At 40.8% G+C, this 23818-nt stretch overlaps 1 protein-coding gene across 2 annotated transcripts in view; it reads left to right on the top strand.

Annotated features, from left to right (window-relative positions):
* The window catches only part of LOC147031413 (synaptosomal-associated protein 25-like), a 48407-nt gene that overhangs the window by 23704 nt on the left and 885 nt on the right, over positions 1-23818 (top strand). The window contains exons 4-8 of one of the 2 annotated variants that reach the window (XM_085862687.1): positions 3797-3845; positions 8933-9050; positions 10259-10393; positions 13876-14020; positions 22597-23818. The exon at positions 22597-23818 is cut by the window's right edge and continues 885 nt beyond it. In XM_085862687.1, coding sequence (XP_085718813.1) covers positions 3797-3845; positions 8933-9050; positions 10259-10393; positions 13876-14020; positions 22597-22659 — 510 coding nt within the window. In that variant the 3' untranslated portion in view covers positions 22660-23818. The remainder of the gene's footprint in view (positions 1-3796; positions 3846-8932; positions 9051-10258; positions 10394-13875; positions 14021-22596) is intronic. The other variant, XM_085862697.1, reaches the window with a different exon arrangement.

The following is a 23818-nucleotide window of genomic DNA, read 5'->3' as shown; positions in this document are numbered from 1 at the left end:
TAACCATGAAGCCAACACCAGGCATACCATTTCATGCTATGGTCTTAAAATAATAATAGTTTATACCATCGTAATATGCAGGTAGTGGACAAAAAAAAAAATGGAAACACCTGGGTAAATGAGGGATACCAAGCAACAGCTTTCACACAGGTGTGGGCCATGTGCTAATGAAGCAAACTAGATGGTATTCATGGAATACTTAACCCACGCAGTCTTGAGAAGGACTTGGTGCAAGCCAAATCTTCTGGTGGCAAATTAGTAATGAAAAGAAAATTCAATTCAAATCAAATGGAAGACCAAATGAAATATGTACAGTCTTGCATTGGAGTAATCAGAAGGAACCCGAACAAGCAAAAAGAAAAGATGAGGTTATCAGGAGGAACCTATATAGGATTCATGTTTCAGCTGCTACTCCTCCACCCTCAAATCCATCCAGACACAGCCAAGTGAGCCTTTTTCAAAAAAATCAAAAACGATACAGATTCAAAAAATTAAATGATTCTGTCTGCCAGACCATGCATCCGATGAGGTTCCAATTATAACGTAATTTCCCATCGCTACGAGATCATAATTTTGAGGTTTCATGCCAATTGATGCAGCGGTTCAAGAGAATTTTAAAAATATTTTCTTTCAATCCAATATGGCTGTCAAACCATGTGACCTATCAATTATTCATGAACACCCTGGTATCCCCAAGGCTTGGGGGAATATATGTGTGAAGTTTCCCCTCGATCTGTCCAGCCATTCTGGATAAGGTTTTTTTTAAGGTTTTCGGGTAAATCCAATATGGCTGCCAAACCATGTGATCTGTGATGTCATAGGTGGGGAACTTTTTGTTCCTCATGGATAGGCGGTCATAGCTTCTAAATTTCGCCTCGATCTGTTCAGCCATTTCAGAGAAGATTTTTGAAGGTTTAAAAAATATATACAAATAAAGGCTGCTGAACCATGTGACCGATAACGTCATAAATTTTTTTTCTGTTGACCAATTTATCTCTCGATGATCCTCAAAAAAAATTCACACTAATCAGATGTAGCATTCTGCATATGCAATGATGACGTCATAACGAAGGCACCTATGGCATCATAAAAATATTGCACTTATTCCCCATTGGTAGTACTTGACATACGTGCCAAGTTTCAATTTTTTCCATGGAGTGGTTTTGGAGATTCAGAGGTCCAACATTTCTTCTTTTTTCTCCAACATGGCTGCCACACTACGTGACCTATGACATCATAATTATCAATAAAATATTCCACATGAGTAGTCACACCGATGGTGAAAATTTCTTGTCAATCCAACAAGTCATTCCAGAGAAAAGGGAATAGCAAAATGCAGACATGCTTCGGCTCGTGTATAAAAATGCTGCACAGGCCTGGTTGCCTATAATTATGGCTGGCATGGGAGCAAGAGGAGACCACCCCCCCCCCAACTCCCAATGTCCCCATCCACAGAGCACTGTGGTCCCCCAATGGTTTGATGTGCATGACACTGATGTTATCCATATGTCATGGTTCTTCTCAGTCACCAAATTTGAACCCAATCGAGCATTTATGGGATATTCTGGAATGACGACTGAGACTGTGTTTTCCACCTCCATCAAACAGGTGTGAGTTGATTGACTTTCTTGTGGAAGAATAGTGTCGCATTCCTCCTGCAGAATTGCATATGCTGGTTGACTCTATGCCACGGCACATACAGGCAGTACTAGGCGCGTGTGGTGGCCCAACACCCTATTAAGTGACTTTACATTGGCATTTCCATTTTTTTTTTTTGTCCACTACCTGTAGGTCATACGGAACGATCTTGAATGTTTGGCCATTTTTCGGATATCGACCCTCAAGCTATCGTAATTCTAAACGGATGGGTTAAAATCCCTGCAGTGAGCTTTATTGCTTTGTCTGAGTCTGGGAGGTCGATGGTTCAAACCCTGACCAAGTCATTCCAAAGACTTCTTTTTTTTGTTTTTTTAATGTTACGTGTTGCTTCCTGTGACGCTCATCTTTAAAAAGGATGTAACATGGACAAACAACCCTGGGAAGACAATGGCAACCCTCTCGGTATGATCCTTGCCAAGAAACTCCTTTGGCAGCACCAACACGATAAAGAGTACGGTTCATCAAAAAATAAATAAATCGTTTTTACATTGATATTGGGGTATTCGGCTCTCATCCATCTTAGTTTGAGTTACCATCCTTCGCTTTATGCCTATGGTTATCCAAGCAAAAACATGACCACTAATTACATAATATGTAAGGAACTCGTCATGCCATCACGATTGGGGTGCACTCCGAACTTTAACACTCAGAAAATTCAGGTATATATTATGCCAACAAATCCAGTTTTGGTCCTCCTACTCATCCTCATCCTCATCTTCTTTCTTTTTCTTTTTTCCTTAGCCTAATGTTTGTTTTCATTTGAAGAGGATAAGGTGATCACAAACATTCCCACCGCTATGCAAGCTGCATAGCCTGCAAACTCAAAACGTTGCTATTGTATTTTCGTTAAGTCGATCTGTGAAAATTTGGAACCGAAAAAATAACTAAATACAACTAATTGTCGTAAAATTTGCGAATTATTGTAAATTTGTAAGATATATTTATTCTTTTTCTTCGTTCGTCTGCAGCACAAGGCTGCGGTGGTGCAGCATCATTGGTTGGGGGTGCGGCTGTGCCTCTGATGCAATGCCCTCTGTCTGTTGGGGCAGGAATTTGTAGTTTGTTCATGCTGCCGGCGATAGCTCGCCTACTTTTTACGAAGTACACCATGGGATCTTTCAGGTCCTCCACCAACTAATGATGGCAGGCGGGACACATTGATGAATCACCTTGCATGTAAAACACTGGGATGACAGTTTATAACTGGGTTGTGATTCAAACCCGGGCTAAACCGCTTCGAGGCGAGTGTGCGTACTTCGAAGCCATCCTGTCTGCCCACGTATTTTTTTTTTTTTATCATATTATGAATGAGTGATTTCAAAAAGATGACAAAAGTTGCTAAAAAAACCCCCCCAAAAACAAAGGTGAGATGTCTCACTTGAGAAGGAGGTTGCTATCAAGGTTCAACATCATTCCACTCGTTTCCCAATTTGTCTATTTCTAATAATTTAAGAATGACTGTGTATACTTATCATATCCAATCAAAACAAGTTCTTGTTATATTTTTGTGAATCAAATCTCACACAAGAAATACAACAAGATTATACACAAAACGAAATGATTCAAGCAAATTGTACACAACAACTTCGACGGGACAGGAACGTTGGCGTTCTCGTGAAGTATCACGACGTGTTTATTATAGCGATACGTTGTCTTTGAAGTACCACTTATTGAAATGATGAAAACCTTTGCATTTGCCTTTTGTAAGTCCCATTAAAACTCCTGACGTTAAATTTGTGTTTAATTTTGAATTGAGTGATCATTTTCACTGCTTTCTTTTGCTGAAACATAATTTGCTGAACAAAGGAAGCATTTGGTGAAAAATAGAAGATCCATGTTTCCCCGACTTACTGGAATATCGGCTCGGTAAATCACCAGCCAGTCTCGTTTTTGGTATTCTCTTCCCCAAGTAATCACTGCGAACCACAGCACGTTCGTTTCTCTGAACAGAACCCTGTTGTGTACCTTGGGCCGGGCAGTTTGGTTGCGTAAAGGTGTTAATGGCCAGCCCTTCAAAGCATTGCCCCTTGCACCAGTTATGAGTGACCTCATGCTGAATCTCGACCACAATGGTTTTGTGTTCCTTCTTCCTCAATTTTCTGCTTCCTTCTTTCTCCCTTCTCGCTTGTGGGGTTAGAGCAAAGATGCTGGGATTCGGACCCTGGTCATGCTCGATGAACAGGGAGGTAAGTTTTGTGCTCTGCTGCCCGCTGCTGCTTGCGATGGGTGTCTTTTGCTGCATGCTTACCGCTTCCTTTGCATTCACATTGCTTCGATGATGCTCCCATTTAATATTGTGTTTTGGCAGTTATACTCCAGTTACCAGATTGCTATATGTCTTCATCTACTGTCTGGATATTTTGAAATGTGAACTTAAATTGGTTATCTATCCTTAATTTCAAATTGTCTATTGAATTTTGAAATTGTATCATTAGATTATATGAAAACGAATCCTGGTCACTTTGCTCGTCAAAAAAAACGTTTTTGAACAATTTTTATTCACAATTAAACTCGTCTTGTTGGAAAAAATATTTTCGGGGAAATGCTCCACACGTCTCATGAGAGCGAAAAGTGATTCCGATAAGCATCGGCGGTGGTACGGCAGTGCTATCATTTATCCGTCTCGGGAAGAATTGTTTACTTCCTCGATTTCCTTTTCACAGATTTGTGATCTGAGTATCTTCGGCAGTAAATAAGTTCTCGAATGCCGTACTTTGTTGGAATCTCAGCAGTTTTGTGGGTAAATTGGGTGGCATCCACACATTACATGGGGAAACTAAATTAATCCTAAAGTGAATCTACAAGGTTTTACATAAACACTGTTACTATATTGAGAATTATTTTGTGATTGCTATTTATTTATTTATTTGTTTTCCTGATTTTTTTTTTTTAATGCCTCCATTGACGATGTCACCGGAGGCATGATGTTTTCGGCTTGGACATACATATGTCCTTCCATGCTAATTACCTCTGACACCGAAGGTGAAGGAGGTTATGTTTTCACCCCTTTCTGTCTTTGTTTGTTTGTTTGTGTGCAGGATATCTCAAAAAGTTGTCGAAGGAACCGGATGAAATTTTTTTGTTGTTGAGGGAGGGGGGAGGGGGGGGACTAAACATGGACATAATTTTACACTTAGAATAATTGTTGTTATTATTTATATCATTATTACTATTATATGTTATTATTCTGTCATATCTTCGTTTAGTGTATATAGTCGTCGTGACAAGGATGTCTGCTTGTACAACAAGCACGTAATGGACAACAATCGACTCCAACTAATTTGGCAATTCTGATTAAGCTGGGTTTGGACATGTGTGTTGGAGACTGGACATGTACAGAGAGGACTGGGTATGGGTGTGTTTGGCCACATGCTTGGTATGGAAGGCATAAAAAGTGCACCACCGGGAGTGAAAGCCAGTTGTCATGCAGTCGTCTCTGGGGCTCGCTTTAGCCTTATAGTTTGCTATCGCTCTCGCATTCCTTTCAAGAGATCTCAGCACATACATGCAAAGAGCTATCCCATGGGTTCAGCATTGCTCCATGGATGCTGCAGTTATCCCAATCACTGTACCTCTTTTTTATGTTAAAGGCTCCAGTCATGGACTATGAGTCATTATTGAGGCCAGGTGTTAAATAAAAGAACTCCATAGATAGAAAAGTGAAGGAAGAGAGAATAGTGTAAGAGTTTTTGAGGAAGTAAAAAAATCTGCTTTTTGAAAAGGCACAAGGTCATAACTGTCTGGAAAGACATAAGAATGTAAAGACTAAAGATTTCCAGGGTTCGGCAGTGGAGAGGAAGAAACAAACATCATTACGGCCCACCCTTGAGTTGCCAATGGCCGCACGATCGTCTCGCTATGCAGTGGCTTGTCAAGTATTTTGAGGCCTTGCTAATGGCAGAGGTACGCAAGCATCACGTCGTTCTTGGGAGCAGAAACTGAAATAATATCTATCGAAAAGAGAAAGGGACCCAAAGCAGAACTTTTGTGGCGTAATTCGAGCGGATATAATTTTGAGGTCAGATTGGGAGAGTTGATAAGTCAAACTTGAGAGTCTCATTCATAAAGCAGTCGATTTTGGGAGTGGACCTTTTCATTCCTTGAGCAACGAGCTACTGCACCTGCTTAGTTTAGGGTGTGCTGCATCTGCAAGCTCGTTACGATGCTTGTTGTGGTGTTCCATGCTGTTCACCGATTTGGCGATTCCTTTTTGATGTGGATTTCCTCCTTTGTGAAAATCCCAAGTCCTGTTTTCCAAGTAATTTGTTAATTGGCCTTTTCTAAACCATCTGATATCAAGGCTTACAAGCAGCCCCATGTTTCAGGATGTTTTTTTTTTTCTGCCTTCTGACAGGGTCAAATTGGGAAGCACTCTTTGGGTAGTCACAATCCTTAAGCTCATGACAATATATCAGATGATTTAAATTTTCCCAAGCCATCTTCTTTTGACTGTTAATGGGGAATCTTGATAGGTTTCTCTGTGGTCAAGGTGAAGAATTCATTGATGAAGCTTCAAAAAAGTTGTTTGTTTATTATTATTTTTTTTGTCAAAAACGAGGCTCATGGAAAAGTGCAGTGACTGAAGGTAAAATGATAACCTTTATGGCTGAGAAGGAACAACATGGCAGTGAGACCACAGTTGGACGCAGCAAGTGAGTGAAAGAATGAACAAGAGAGGAGGGGAGGAAACACAGGAAACTGCAATTTAGAGGGTTGGGTTAGGTATGGTTAATGGAGGTAGGAAACATCACTGGTAGGGATGTGGGATGATGTGAGATGGCGGCACACTGTTTCCTTTCAGTTATAGATAGACCATCAGGGGTACCCTGCGTTTCCCAGTGCTGTTCTAATCTTGCTGGCATTTTTAAGAAATGAAATTTAATTTTTTTTTCTTCCAATTTTTTTTCTTTTGTGGGGGCATAAAACACTTCCCGACACCCACGAAGGAATGGGGTCAGGTATCATTTAATATTACCTTTCACATAGCTATGAAGGCTTTGGCATGAGAGCGATTTCAAAAATAAACAAGTGGTGCCAGGCACAACAAATCCCGCCCATTTCAGGCATAAAGTTATTTTGGGGATCAAATTTAAATTTGATACATCCTTAACCTGAATGTTGATTATAAGGAATATTTTAGTCTTAGTTTGAAGTCAATTAAACCATTTTTGACGAAGTTATGACCGTAAAATGATTTTGACCTTTCAAGGCCACATAAGGTCAAAGGTCATGGTGTCAAATGAAAGCCAATAAAGGACTTGATGTATGTCTTCCATAGTAAACACGCATATTCCTAACCTTTTTTGATTTATAATGGAAAATTTGTAATTTTGACCGATGGCCATGACCACCAAAACTTTGGACCCTACCGATCTTCACAAATATGCATTTTTCACTATAGGAATAGGTAGGATTATAAGTGACAAATAGAATAAGGTTCACTATAAGCTTAGTTTGAAGTAAATCAGATCATTTTTGATGAAGTTTTGAGCGAAAAACTATTTTGATCTTTTTGTGACCTTGACCTTGACCTTTGGTCCAATTGGACCCAAAAGTTAATGGGGTCGTCCAAGGTTCATTGCCCACCTGTGGATTAAATTTGATAGTGTTTGCTAAAGCCGTTTTGCAGTAAAGTTGCTAACAGACAGACAGACAAACAGACAAACAAACTGGACAATTACAATATCCCGCTCCCTCCCTCTGGGGGGGGGGGGTGGGTGGTGGGATAATAAATAAATCCAACTTTTTATTCTTTTTTTTTTTCCTACAAAATTTTCAATTTTCCTTTGCCTAAAATACTCCCTGGCACTCATTGATGAACCTCTGAAAGTTTGACGAAGATCCGTTCAGCCATCTTTGAGAAAGAGGGCGACACACCGCCAAGTGGCTCTCTAAAAGTATGGATAAGCAAATAGTAGTGCATTGCTATCGGTTTTAAAGGCCGTAAATAATTTACTATAAAAATGAATGATGCACATCACGATGATCCATGTACTGCATTTTAACATTTGAAGGATTTTGGTGAGTTGATACCGTTTCTTTCCAATTTAAACAGAAAATAATCAGGAAATTTATTTGAAATGTAAAATACAAGCTTATTTCAGTTACCCTCCAAGGTGAAGGCCCTGTCACACCTTGACGTTTTAGCCAGCGTATGCTGACGTATGAAAAATTTGGCGAATACGCTGGCACACGTCGAATACGTTATGGGTAAGTTTTGTATATGTTAAGAGCACGCTGGCATACGGCGTAGTACGCCGAGCTCGTCGAACAAACTTTAAGCATGCTCAAAATTTTTCGACGTATGCCAGCGTATGACTCACACGTTCCGCATACGCTGGCCATAAGTTGTAGGCACGTTATACGATCGTTGATACACGTCGACACACGTTACTTATATGTTACTCATGAGTCGAAACACGTCGAGGTAATGTTTAGCGTACCCGAAACGTATTTCTAACCTATGAGTAACGTGCTTTGAACCTATGTGTAACGTATCTCCAACGCATATTGACGTATGTAGACGTATTTGACGTCTTCCGGACGACCACAGAACTTACTGAACGTGTTTCTAGCTTACAGCTACCATATAATGGCGTATTGGCAGCGTTTAGGGGAATTGGTATATAAAAATGGGCTTCACAGGAGGAACCCGTCAGTGTTCCAGACTCAATGGGTTTTTTTTCACCCTTTTTCTTCGGTATGACGGTGATGTTGACACTTCGATTTCTAGTGCGGTTTTGATTTAAATCGTTGAGCGGCAGCCTATCAATAGGCTACGCCACGTGATCGTCGGCGATACTCTGCTGCGCTATGCATAGGTTTGACTATCGTTGGGCATAGGTTGTGAACGCCGACAACACGCTAAGCATTCATTGGTATAAGTTATCTATAAGTTATCGAAACGTTCTGTGTACGTTACTAATACGTTATGCATACGTCCAACTCGTTATGAATATGCCCAAAACTGAAAAAAAAACATCAATAGTTCAGCGTACGCCAGCATTTTACATACATTTTGATACGTTGCCATACGCTGGCTAAAACGTCAAGGTGTGACAAGGCCCTAAGTTATGGTTCGTTAGTTGACAACCGGAAAACTTAAAAAATAGGAAAAAACAAACAAACAATTGGCCGAATTATCATGAAAGATTTTGTCAAAGCACATTAATTGTATGTTATAGCCAATTAAATTGAGTGTCAGACAAAAATGATGGTAACTTGGATTATGTGCATTTAGACTTTACTGGTGATTTCCCTGACACTTAAACAGAACAACTGGATCGCATCGAGGAAGGCATGGATCAGATAAATCAGGACATGAAAGAAGCTGAAAAGAACCTCACAGATCTGTCCAAGTGCTGTGGCCTGTGTGTCTGTCCTTGCAGCAGGTATGTCATCTGTTTACACCTTCCCTGTATTCATTGTGCTGTTGGTCTTTGCTATGATGTTACATATTGGTGTTTTTGTTATTCCCCTTCCTCTTCCCATATCGTTGTTTCCTTACCTGTCTCTCCCTCTCCCTTTTTTCTGATTCCAATCGCTTGCCTTTCTGCCCGTGTGTTAGCCTCCCTATGTAAAGCTACCCTGTGTGGTGCCCAGCATATGGGAGCGATGGGACGTGGCCCGTGCACTGTGCCTGTGTGTGTCTGTTCGTGGCTCAAGTAGGTGGTGATGGCTATTAGCCTGCACGCCTACCATGCTCCATCTCATTTCTGTGCTATTGCTGAGCAGCTTGCTTGTTTGCTTGTGACGTTGCAGCTGGTTTCTCCGCTCGGTTTGTGAGGGAGGAGGGGTGAGAGGATATTACTAAAAGGTAGTTTTTGGTTACATAATGAGAGGAAGAGGAAAGTGGAAGCATGTGAGCTGATTGGAAGCAGGAATAAAATCAGGATTCAAATCAAGAGATGTTGTTATTTATGTTCGCTCTGACCTGCTGGAAAATAAATTTTGTATCAATTGCATGCACCATGACACTGGCATGGCTGGATGACTCATCTCTCCACCGGTTCATCTTTAGTATTTCTCATTTCTCAGGATGTATTTTATTTATTTATTTTTACTTTCATGAATGCAATTATCTCATGCATTTCAAGAAGGTATTGAGCTGTGCATCAGAAGCATGTTTCTCATCGTCACATAATCTCACTTTTATCTTTTGTTCTACATGGGGTAATTGGGTAAATGTTTTTTTTATTTTTATTTTTTTTAATAAATAATTTGAGTTGTAGAAAAGCTAATTTTCTGCAAGGCTTGCACAGACCTTGTTTTGTCAACAAAGTTTTTAAAAAGTTCTGAAAGCTGGGCCTTTGATCTATGAATTAGCAACATGATCTATAAATTGGCAACATTCAAGTTGAAGTAGATTAAACATGTGGCACTTAATATTGAGCTCTTCCCAACGACGTTGTCCCTTTTAACCAACATCATGGATGGAAGCTCTCGAACCCAGGACCATCCAAGTTCCACTTCAACAGACCAAGGCACCTGTAATTTTTTTTGGCAGAAATGATGTATATAGAAACAATTTCTAACTTGTGGTTCTAATGTCGAGTTGAATTCAGCAGAATAATCTGCGTGTATCATTGGGTTGGTGCAGAATGCGAAACTTTGAGAAGAATGATGCATACAAGAAAACGTGGGGTGGACAGGATGGTGTTGTCTCCAGCCAGCCAGGGGCTCATGTTGCCGATGAGCGAGAGAAGATGCAAGTTAGTGGAGCCCACATCAAGCGGTAAGCAAGTCGGCACTTGGTTATATGTGGCTTGTTTTGGCATCTTTGCGACTGTGCGGAGTTAACCTCATTTTATGAACACCACAGGGGAAGGATCAAGCCTGAAAACCAAGAGGGGCCCATTGGGTGAAAAAGCAAAGATGGGAAAATGTAGGATGTGGGTGCAGCAGATGATTGGCCCACAGTAAAATATAATATGGGGCGAGGTGCTTCGGGGACCTTTGCAGACGAACGATGAGCATTCCATCTGGCAAAACAGTGCAAACAACTACTTTTGAGTTCATCATTAGTACTTTTGGGGTAGGCCTGTCGTGTGTGCAAGAAAATGTGTGACTTTGGAAGTGTAGTGTTATTTATTCCAGGTTTTTTGAGATTAGAAAATGCTATTGGAGCAAAAACTAAAAACAGTTTGAGGGTTCATGGAACACCTTACCCCACACAGTATTGAGAAAGGGACATGTAATGGGAATGGTTTTTTAAACTCTTTCACTAAGCTAAACAAACAGTGCTTGGCACCACCATATTTGTATGAATGCTGGATCTCATCGTTGCTCTGCTCTCAGGGCATGAGACGGTGGAAATATTTTCCAAGTACATTACGTTACTGCTAAATGGAAGGTTGTTGAAAGTTCCAAGAAGGCGATTCGTGTTCTTCAATGGTCAAAATATAAAATTCAAATGAAATTCAGTAGTTCCTCGATCAGACTGACATCCACAGACAGACAGAGCCAATTGCTTAGCCTCGCTTTTCGCTTCACGTACGCAGGGCAATGAACATGTGCATTTGTTTCACAAGATGTCACTGTCAAGAGTACTTCCTTTAGTTAAATTAACCTTCCCTCTCCCAATGGCATCCTTTGTATGTTGGTTGACGTGAAACAAAAGCCAAATTTCAAAAGCGGAGAATTCTTCAATATAAAACTTGTTTGTTTGTTTGTTGGGTAGTCGATCTAGTCGAAAAAAAAAAAATTGGAGATTTGTTCTACCCTTATTATCAGTATTTAAAATGACGATTTCAGTTAATACAATGGCGATTTCGATGAAACTTGGTTGGCAGGTTCATACCATGACCGAGTTGTGTGCTAATGAGAACCGTTGCTATGGACACCACCGTTGCTTAGCAACGGGACTTTGAAATTTTTGAAAAATCATAAAAAATTTATTTTTTCGAAAATCAAAAATTGGGCCACGAGCGACTGTGGGCAGTACATTCAGCCATATTGTCAAAAATGCCCAGCCGGATCCTATGAAAACTGTCGGAGAAGATAGACTTTGAATGAACCCTGGTCGAAAACAATTAAAAAAACGAAGTTCGTTATATCTCAGAGACTATGAGTCAGAAATACATGAAACTGGTATGGTAGGTTCATGGTATGTCCTAGTTATGTGTGAGAAAGAACCGTTGCTATGGACCCCTCCGTTGCCTAGCAACGGCCGACTACCCATGTCCGCCTACCGGCTTGTTTATTTATAAGTCCCCTACAAGTTTCACCAGAGGGGGCTACAGGTTTGCTCTCCATCTGTGCGTCCATCCATCCGTCTCACCGGTAGTTTTTCAGACTTTTTTTCTCCACATCCTTTAACATATTCAACTGAAACTTGGTACATGGTTTTATGATGACAAGTTACAGAACAAGTTCGAGTTTCAAGGCGGTTCGTCAATTCTTCAGTTATGCTCTTTTTTTGACTTAGAAAATATCCCATCGGTACGGGACATGTATGGCGAAGTAATTTTCCCTCTTGTTTTACTTCACATGGTTGAAGGCAAAAATGTACCATGAAGCAGAAAATGAAAATCTGAATTTCCCATCATCCTGACATTAAGCTCAACACACAGAAGGAACAAGGTTTCCTCTTCGATTGGCTGAAATGCACATATGAGTCGGTCGGTGGTCTCAGTCAGTGGTTGGAAAGTCATTGCAACTGTCAAATAAATATCTGAAAAATGTGACCTTTTAAAAAGAATTTTTTTTTTTATTTGTTGGTTCGTCCCAAAGAGGTTGTGGGATGATTGTAACACCTGTCTGTGTCTGTCTGTCTCTCTGTCCACGTCTATATATTTTCACTTAAATTTTTTTCTCTCTCTCTCTCTGCAACCACCGTCCAATTGATGCGAAACTATAAAAAACATCGATGGAGAATATTTTATTGGAAACTGACATCATGGGTCATATGGTATGGCAGCCATATTGGATTAAAGGGGGGAAAAAAATTGGACATCTTCTCTTAAACTGCTCAAGGAAAAAAAATTGAAACTTGGCAAATGTCATCAACTCCCCAAAGGGTGTATAGGGTGATAATTATGACATCATTGGTGAAGTGGCATTCCCGCCATAATTGGTTGAATCGAAATCCTTTCTGAAAAATCTGAAAGTTCATATTTCTGATCGTCCACCTGATGTGAGTGAAGAAGTAAATTTATGATGTCATCGGTCACATGGTCTGGCGGGCACATTGGTTTGAAAATGATAACATTAAAAATATCATCTCCTTCTCTTGAACCACCACAGATCGATGCAAAAATTCATACATACAAAAAAGAAAGACTTGCCATGGGGAATATACAGGTAGTGGACAAAAATCAATGGAAACTTGTGTGTAAATGAGGGACACCAAGCAAAGGCTTCCGCACAGGTGTGGCCTCTGTTAATTAAGCAATTTTTATCCAAATGTCATGGCCTTCTCGGTCACCAGATCTGAACCCACTCGAGCATTTTATGGGATATTCTGGAACGACACCTGAGATGGTGTTTTTCAACTCCATCAAACAGGGGTGAGGTGATTGATTTTTCTCGTGGAAGAATGGTGCCACATCCCTTCTGCAGAATTCCAGCTGCTGGTGGACTCTGTCACGGTGCATACAGGCCGAACTGGCCACACGTGACCCAATGCCCTACGAAGTGACTTTACATTGGTGTTTCCTTCTTTTTTTTTTTTTCTTCATATTCATCTTCATTGATGCAATTTAGCCTTAATATGCACAAGTGATTGTTAAATATCCTAATAATTGATCAAAGTAGCTACGGGTAATGGCGATGCATGTGAAATAATAGGGAGCATGGATGATACAAGTATATGGGCCATATGGGGTAGCGTGTGCAGAATGATCATCATGCTCTCTACCACGTGTCATTCCAGTTACTTGAGAATGAAGTGGAAAAAAATCATTGGTCATTGGCAGATCTACAAATTCCTGAGAAATGTGTATATATATATATATATATATATATATATATATATATATATATATATATATATATATATATATATATATATATATATATATATATATATATATATATATATATATATATATATATATATATATATATATATATATATATATATATATATATATATATATATATATATATATATATATACAATTGTTTGTTTAATTTGCCTTTATGTCAACTGTTGAGCTTTCACAGATTGTTTTTATTCATTACTTTTTGTTTTTTTCTTGTTTCCACAATGGACAGGATCACAAACGATGCTCGTGAAGATGAAATGGAAGAAAACATGAATCAGATTGGGAGTATCATTGGGAACTTGCGCCACATGGCAGTGGACATGGGCACGGAGATTGACACTCAGAACAAGCAGATCGATCGTATTAATTCACAGGTTGGGAACTCCACAATTCTTTGGGAAATTGAGGATGTTATATGTCTGGGAATGCTTACCTTAATGGCAGTTGAAAGGCATGGAGGGAAAAGGGAAGGGAGATTCACGGTTGAGAACGATGCGACGTGATGCATATGTCCCCTGCTATTTATTGAAGAACAGATTTTTTTTTTTTAATTGAAATTGACCCTTATTTCCTGGGAGATTGCAGACGTGGGAGGTACAGGATCTTTTGGATCTTTAGGTGTAGGTAGGGTTTTCCCATAGTTTTGAATTTGATTGAGGTTGGACGTGCAGCTTCTGTTTGGCCATAATCGTGCTTGATGACCTAACCGTAATCGAGAGTTTACTTCAACTGAATCATCGTTTTTCTGACAATCCCCCTTTGTAAACTTTTGTATGCTTTTCTTTAACCTTGTTAGATGAACTGGTTCACTTACATGGGAGAGCTCGTATTTCTATGTTATGTGCCATTGTGATATTCCCAGTGGGCACACGGACAAGCAGATCAATTGTGCTGTACGCTTTGGGAATGCTTTGTAGACATCGCATAATGTTTTCTTGCAACATTTGAAAAGGAGGATGGTATGTCACACATGGTAAAGCATGTAGCCAAACAGTCTTCTGGCTCAACTCCCTGGTCGTTCTGATGAGTGTAAATTTAGCACTTATTCTTGCTTATTCCAAAACCTAGCTCTGTTCATTCTTTGGAATGTGAATAATGCCATCACCACAACATCAATGGCAAGCATTCATTCATTCATTCATTCATTCATTTGGCAGAGGGAAAGGCTCTTGGAAGAGCTGTCTACCATTATTATAAAATATTGGGCACAATGTCTGTGAACAAACAACTTTGTATATGACAAGCTATATATAAAAATAAAATCTAAGCATTACAACAAAGCACATATACTTCAATCTGAACACCAAAGTACAGGGTCTTGCAATTCTTGTAAAACTCATTAACGTACACCTTTGTGTCAGACCAAACACACGATCATACTTTAAATGTGTACAATGTGGCCTTCGGGCCTAAAACACATGTTCCTACAATAAATGTTGTTTGTAGGAGTGGATTCATCCCAAAAGTTAAGCTGCCCAAGTTATCACGTGTCAGATTATATCGAAATAGCATCTCAACTGTTATGGAGCCATGTCAGACTAGCATTTGTAACAAAGCTCTTGACCATCAGGAAAAATCCATTTCACAGTTGATGGGGTTGCTTCTCCCATTCCTCCTTCTCCTCCTTTCATATGCTGTACAAGGCTGTGAGGTAACATCATTGGTTGAGGGCATGGCTGTGCCACTGATTCATTTCCCTCTGTAGGTTAGGGCAGGAATTTGGAAATTGGCCATGGTGCCAGCGATGGGTTGCCTTCTCTGCATGGAGGACATCGTGACATCTTTAACGTCCACCATCTAATGCCGACAGATGAGTCGCCCAGTTGAACATCCATCCAAGGGATGGCACGCACACATTGTTGAACTTTCCTGCCTGTGAAACACCGGTAGGGCAGTTTATAGCTGGGCTGAGATTAAAACCCAGGCTACACACATGCACGCACACATGCATGCATGCACACATGCACGCACACACACAGCCTTGTGGCTTTTGATTGCATCATTGGTTAGGGACGCAGCTATGCCCCTGATGCAGTGCCCCTATTACCGGTACACCGGTGCTCATTTTCACCGACCTCGGAAGGATGACAGGCTGAATCAACCTCACCTGGTGTTAATTCAGCGGCTGACAGGGCTTAAACTCAAGATCCTCGGATCCCAAGCCAGTCACCCAAACCACTAAGCCAACGCCAGGCTTTTGAGCCCAGGCTGGACAGCTTAGAGGTGACTACATACCACTAGGGCATCCTGCCAGCCCCAATCATGGTGTTTCTGAAATACAGCCGTTAAAATGATGTTGAAGTTTAAAAATAACTTCTGACTTTGTGGCTTCGTTGTAGTCGGTGGGGGTGGGGGTGGTGGGGTGCGGGGGGGAGTGTGTGTGTGTGTGTGTGTGTGTGTGTGTGTGTGTGTGTGTGTGTGTGTGTGTGTGTGTGTGTGTGTGTGTGTGTGTGTGTGTGTGTGTGTGTGTGTGTGTGTGCGCGTGTGCGTGTTTACACGCATACATGTATGCGTTATCATGGCAAATATGATTCCCTTTTGTAAATGCAATAATGATGAAAATATCGGTCTTTCAAAATCCACCTTTCAACTTTGCTCAAAATGCTGACAAATATTGAATTCACTTTTATTTTGTCATATGTGATAATCTTGCAGGAATTATACCTTCTATTCAGCCTTTCTTCATTTGAATTATGAAGTCATCCAGCCAGAGGCTCATTCGTCTTTGGTTGATATCAGTTTTGATTTGAATTACATTAACCTTACTAGCTGAAGGGCGCGTCTTTGACGGGCACTTAAGTACTGTTCTTCTAAAACAGCACATATGCACAACCATATTCTGTATAATAGTTGCATTATTTAATTTGTTTCAAATTAAATTATTCTTTATGCACATATATCTTTATAATTAAATTCTAGCTTCAGTTTCCCATCCGCTTCTGGCCGAGCACACACACCATCAGGGGGTGCTATTTTGGCGACATACATACATACATACATACATACATGCCCACAAACACAACAGCTGCATTATCGTAGGATATTATGTGATGGATGAGTGTACTTTAGGACAGCCAAGTTGCACTCTTGCCTTTGGTCCCATCTTATTTCTTTATTTTTTGTACATTGTGTTTTTGTTTTTCTTTTGTGATCTAAACAACCTTGTCCATCATACATACGCCAAATAATAAGAAGGCACTTATTGAGGTGAAAACTTCAAAGCAGTCTTTGGGATGCTTTGCTCGAAGAGCAAAGATGCAATGGAAAAGTTTTTTAAAATACTATTATTTATTTATTTTAATTGGTATTTAATTTTATATGCAGAGCCACTTTTTATATTCTTCAATAAATTGTTTTTCATTATATTGCGGACCTGGGGTCGCGGGGGTAGGAGGGTGGGGGTATCCCTGGTTCTCCCCGGCCTCACCGGGAATCGAGGCTGTCATACACGAATAAGTCCATGTCGCAGTGGGTCGCTAATCGACTGAGATCACCAACAATTTAACCACGAAACCAAGTGTCCTCCATCCGACTACCATCAAACTGGGAACACGCAGTCTCTTTATCGAGGAATCACGCCCTTGGTGGTTGTGCTTCTTTTACCTTTATTGGATCTTGATTAAGGTGGCCGAGCTTACCGCCAGCACAATGCCGGACTGCTGAGAGCCATTTATTTGGGGAATTGTAACCTCCTGGCTAATCTGTGTACGGACATTGCTGGACCAATAAGGGGAAAGGACAGACACATGCAGATTGAAAGGAAAATGTGAAGAAGGCGATTTGTTTACAATAAGCAATGTGGGGTGTGGGAAAGGAGGGAAGGGAACTTGAAGGCTTTAATGGAGTCAAAGGGCAACCGGGGCAGGAAAAGGGGAAATGCAATGAAAGGTAATCAAGGTGTTTATTTACAAAAAGGAAATACAAAGAAATCGGACGCAGGTGGAGGTCATTTAGCCCATCATGCCTGCGCCACATCAACACCACACTAATTTATCAGCACAAGATCCAAGAAAGAAAATGCAAAAATATTTATTTATTTTTAAGTGTTTTTGTGGTTTTATGGGGGATTCTTTTTCCTCGGAGGGGGGGGGGGGTCATGGGTTTGGTTAAAAAACACAAAACAACCACACAACCCCACTTGACAAGACCCCCATCAACAGCACTCCGTACACATGCACACAATTACCCATTAATACTCAAACTACCTAAAAGTCTTATCAACATCCCCATACCCCTCCATCTCCATAACTTCCAGGTACCTTTCTAATTGCAATTTAAACTTATTTACTGTTTCTGCTGCCACTACCTTTCCAGGGAGGCCATTCCATGCATTAACTAACCTCTGAGTGAAAGTCCCCTGCCTTACTATCGTCTTTACTCTCCTCTCCTTTACTCTCAAGCTATGGCCCCTGGTCCTATCACATGTCTACTCTGTTGAATAATTCATCTGTACTTATTTTATCGATACCTTTCATTACCTTAAACATCTTCATCATATGTCCTCGTAACCGCCTCCTTTCGAGTGAATAAAGCCCCGTCTCCTTCAGCCACTCCTCATAGCTGAGTCTAGCTTGGCCCGGAATCAATCGAGTAGCCCTGCGCTGAACCCTCTCTATGGCATCTATGTCCTTCCTGAGTTGTGATGACCAAAACTGCACACAGTATTCTAGATATGACCCTCACTAAATTCCTGTACAATGGTAACATCACCTCTTTTGATCTATAAATGATCCCCCTCCAAATATAACCTAAACCCAATTTGATTTACCTATAGCTGCCTGGCACTGTGCTGTCTGATTACCTCCCGCATCTATTACCATCCCCAGATCCTTCTCCTGTGCGACACGCTCCAAAATTACCCCTTACCTCTTGTAATCTCTATTTTCATTGTTCTTTCCCATCCCCAACACCTTACACTTGCTCAGGTTAAATTCCATCTGCCAATCTTTTGCCCAATCCATACAAGTATCAATACTTTCCTGAATCTGATCACCACCCCCTCTGCTATCCACCTCACCTCCAAGCTTTGCGTCATCTGCAAATTTGGAAAGCTTACTCTTCACCCCATTATCCAAATCGTTGATGTAAATAATGAATAGTAATGGTCCGAGTACTGATCCCTGAGGTACCCCACGACTTGCATCCTCCCAGCAAGACATCCTCCCACTCGCAGCCACTCTTTGCTTCCGATCATGAAGCCAGTTTGCAATCCAATTAGCTACCTGACCAGCCACTCCACAGACCCTCACTTTGGCTAACAACCTCTGATGTGGTACTTTATCAAATGCCTTCTTAAAGTCTAGATATACTATGTCCACTGCCTTTCCCTCATCCACCCAATCAGACACTGCTTCATAGAACTCCAAAAAACTTGTTTAAGTGTTCTGAAAAGACAGAAAATGCACAAGTCGCAGGCTTTGCTTGACCTACTCCTTACCTACCGGATAACATGACGGTACCCATCAGACCACACACACACGGGGAAACAAATTGAGAGGAGCAGGGTGGCCTCAGCCTACCAGTACGTGGAACCGTCACCCTCCCCAGCTTCGTACCGCTCTCCCTGCCGCTCTGGAATGGCCCCGACACTGCACTCCACAACCGAGAGTCTACGAGCTCCGTCGGGAGCAGCCAGCCGACAACCACAAGCGCCACAGATCTCCGCCAGTGAACCAAAGTAGCTGGGACCAGGGAAGAAATGATATATATATATATATATATATATATATATATATATATATATATATATATATATATATATATATATATTATAAAGTTAGATTCGGATAAAACTGGTGGTTTTGGTTTGCTATTCGCCAGTTGATTAAGAAATTAATTATTTTACGATTATTATTTATTTATTTTAATTTTGCAATTAATTAATTGTTTTCTTTCTTTTGTCATTTGTCTGGGCGATGTCTCAAGCATCCTTTGAACTAGGAAGCTGAAATTATGGGACAAAAGTGAAGATATGCTTTGGCAAAAATGGTATTTTTTGATTCACCAATTAATTTATTAATAATTTAAATATTATCTATTTATTAATTGCTTATTTATTTTCTTTCTCCTCTGGGCAATATCTTGGATTAGAACCTAATCTCTTGATACTCTTGTTTGATATTACTTGCACATTGATACACCGCTACCTCCCAATTCTGTCTCCATGTGCTGCACGGCGGCATCGCCGGGCGCCGGAGGGTGTGTTATTTATTTATTTACACTTGGGGACGATGCACTTTGTACCTGTACTTGTTTAAAAAAAAATTTTCATCTAGTCGTGCCCAAAAATATTGACACCCTTGCACTTTTTTTCAAATAATGCACCATTTCTTCCAGAAAATTGTTGAAATTAAAAAAAAATTTTGGTTTCCACAAATGTATTTCTTTGGTTTGCAGTGGAACAAAACAAAAAAGCTGAAAAAATTACTATATCTTAGCTTATTCCACACACAAATCCTAAAATAGCCTGGGCAATATTATTGGCACTTTTTAGAAGTTGGTTAGAAATAATTAAATTTCAAGCAGGTGATTCTCCTTAACTTTGGAATTGAACTCACCTTTGGTGAATTACAGGTGCCTGCAATATAAAAATCACTCATTCAACCAGTTTGAATGGAGAAAAGGAGTTATTCTGCTGTTTTGTGTCACTGTGTGTACCACAATGAGCATGGAGAAAAGAAGGAAAACCGGAGAATTGTCTGAGAAGGTCAGACACAAGACTGTGGCCAAGCATGGACAATCTCAAGGCTACAAATCCATCTCCAGAGACATTGATGTTCCTGTGTCCACTGTACACAATGCTATCAGGAAGGTTAAGGCCCATAGCACTGTCGCCAACCTCCCTGGACGTGGCTGCAAGAGGAAATTTGATCGAAGATTGCAGCGAAGGATTGTTCGAATGGTGGAGAAAGCACTTCAATCAACTGCCAAACAAATTCAAGCTGACCTTCAGACACAAGATACGATCGTTTCAACTCGCACTATCCATCGCCAACTCGATGAAAGGGTTGGAGACCCAGGAGGACTGCTGAGAGACAGACAGACAGACAGACAGACATATAAGAAAGCCTGACTGGAGTTTGCCTGAACAAGCCAAAATCCTTCTGGGAGAATGTCCTGTGGACAGACGAGACCAAATTAGAGCTTTTTGGTGAAGCACATCATCTCTATGTTGGTAAAATCTCTGTATGGTAAACCACATCAGCTCGCTAATCCCAAACCAAATCGCCGAATCCATGAGCACAATCGCCCTCCATGAGGCCAACCACTCGAAGAACATAAGCCCAACCCAACAAATCAACTCCACTCGATGGGAAGATGTTCACTCAATTGGAAGGAGGAAGATGAAATGCCAGGGATGGCAGGGGCAATGAGGTACATTATAGACAGGAAATCAACAATCACATGTTGGGATTTTTTTTGTATTCCTTTTTTTGGGGTGGGGGGAGGGTGGTTTGGGGGAAGAGGAGGGTTGGAGGGGCAGTTGGATGAGATTTGCATTAAGACAGCCAACATGTTAAATATTGACAACATTCACAGCTTAGAGAATCGATCTCTTAAGATACCAAGAGAGCACAACGTGCACACAAGGCCCACGGTCACTCAATTCGATTTCAATCTGCCTTCCATTTCTGACTGTCACTCAGTCTCTCTCTCCCCCCATTGCCTCCAGAACCAATCCAATTCCATTTTAAACCAATCTACTGTTTCAGCTGTTACTAACTTCCCAGGAAATCTCTGTATGAAATACCACTGCCTTGTCCCTGTTTTAGCTGTCCCCTCATTTGTTATAGATACGGGCAAGACGAAGAAACCACGTGATTACATTTTGAGCTATCAGTGCAATAATACAAGGGACATATGCTCATGTATCATCCTGAATCAAAAAGTCACATGGAATTTAATGAAAAATTATTTTTATTTGCTGAATTTCACTAGAAATGTGATTTTCATTTCTACAAATACCCCCATTATACTGGTTTGGTCAACCGGACAGTAATTTATGATGACAGTGAAATTGTGTCTGCACCACATTTTATTTTCACGAATCCAATCTGTTTGTTGCACTTGATATTTCCTCTCTACGCACTGCACAAGTTACAAAAATATATTGTTGCGCGCCTCGTGCATTCGTGGTCATTGGTTGATGCTGTCGTGTGCCCCCAATCATTAGTATATCGAGGCTGGCAGGCTGGCCTCGAGATACGCATACTCGCCTCTAAGCCATCTAGCCTGTGTTTGAATCCTGACCCAGCTATAATCCTGAATTATAATTTTAATCCCTTCCCAGCTATAATCACCCTGCCTGTGAAACACAGATGTTTCACAGGCAGGGTGATTCATCAATGCGTGTGCCATCCCTCGGTTGGACATGAAACGGACATCTTCCAGCATGTTAGTTGGTGGACGTTAAACATCCCACAGTGTCCTTCGCGAAGAGTAGATGATATCCCTGGCACAATGAGCAAATTCCTAATTGCTGCCTTCACCAAAATCAGTTACAAAAGCGTATCCAAAGATTATCGTATCCAGATCTGGATTCGGATCTTCACCAAAATCGAATCGCTTCGTCCTGTCGCACACACACAACCTGTACACAAAGTTTTTGTCCGAATCCGTCCACAACTTTTTGAGATATCCTGCACACAAACAGACACTTGGATGAAAACATAACCACCTTCCACCTTCAGTGGTGAAGGTAAAAAGGAAACTTTGTGGACAAATTGTGATGAATATTCTCTTTCCTAAGAAGGTGTGTTGCAGTTTCTTCGCTGTTGCAATGATGTGTGGAGTAAGCAATTTGTGTTCATTGGTTTTCCAGTTCCAATGTTTTGTATTTTTCTTTATTGATCTTTCCAATGTCATTTGATTGCAATACATTTTTATCTTTTTTTGATTGCAATACAACTTTACAGTTGCAGCATTTCAATGATATTTTTCTGTCTTTCAGGCTGAGATGAATAAAAAGAGGATTGACGATGCAAACAAACAGGCGGAGAAAGCACTGAAATAGGATATAACCCCTGCCCCAACCCACTGAATCCTTTTCTCTCCCACACCCCCCTCGTCACTGTGTGACATGCACATACCATGTCAAGTGGTGGTGGATCAAACGGTGAAAGGCCTCTTTTGTGTAGGAACGAATAATTTTGCTGTTTCTAGTCTCTGTGTTCTGTTTGGTGGTATGTTACCAAAACGATTTGCCTTTCCTCCTCATACGAGTCTTCTTGGGCAGATTAGATTTGGTGAACCTCTGTGGAGCAAATGATGAATATGACCCTGGATACTGTACCAGTGTACATGTAGTGTGTGCACAGTTAGATCGAACCTCTGGTGCCAGAAATCGGTGCCATGAATATCCTGATGATGGAAATGTGAAATTGTGAATTACAATATCATGCCACTGTGTTCTTGCTTTGGGTGCGTTGTTCGAATTGTATTCCGCCGTCTCCAATCGGACCACTTCAAGGCACTGTTGCATCTCGGCTGCGGTTTACTTTTGCTTTTTCACCGCTTTTGTGACCGAACGATTTAATCCTCCGTAGACGTGCTTGCAGTTTCAGAATTTGCTTTTGTTTGGGTTTTCCTTGTATTTCATTGGTATTTAAAATGCCTTTGTTCTTCCATTTTTAAAAATGTATATCTCGGCACTTTAAACACAAGAATATCCATATTGTGTATAATTGGTGAATTGAATGTTATTGTGTGTGTTGGTCGTGCATCGGTTATAAATCTCTGCAGCTCTGTTTAGTATAACCGTGATACGTGCCAATGGGACAATCACCTGTTATTTTTCCTCAATTGAAAGGCTTGGGAATGTCCTTGAAACTTGTGGTGTCGAGTTTTCGTGTCGTCCAGTAACAGAGGTAGGTGATTATTATTTCATCTGCAGCCTGTGGCTGCTGGCTGCATCGTTGCTGAGAGCGCAGCTGTGCCACTGATGCAGTGCCTCCTGTTTCCAGTTAGGTGGTGCTCATTTTGCCAACCAAAAATGACACCACACTTCCTTGGACCCCCCATCGAGTGTTGAGAGGTGAATAAAATCCTCTCAACTTTCACCAAGAGTACAGATTTTGTATTTGGCAATCGCTCCCCTACTCTGTCGGTGAGCATTTGTTTCTGCCTCTGCTTTCTTCTGGCTGAAGTACCAGTTACGTAATGTGTTTAAAGTG

The sequence above is a fragment of the Eptatretus burgeri genome, chromosome 2, assembly GCF_056783735.1.
Source record: "Eptatretus burgeri isolate ZD-2024b chromosome 2, Ebu_testis_v1, whole genome shotgun sequence".
In the NCBI taxonomy this organism is placed as follows: Eukaryota; Metazoa; Chordata; class Myxini; order Myxiniformes; family Myxinidae; genus Eptatretus; species Eptatretus burgeri.
The sequence above is the reverse complement of the archived record's forward strand: the minus strand, read 5'-3'. Positions and strand labels throughout refer to the sequence as shown.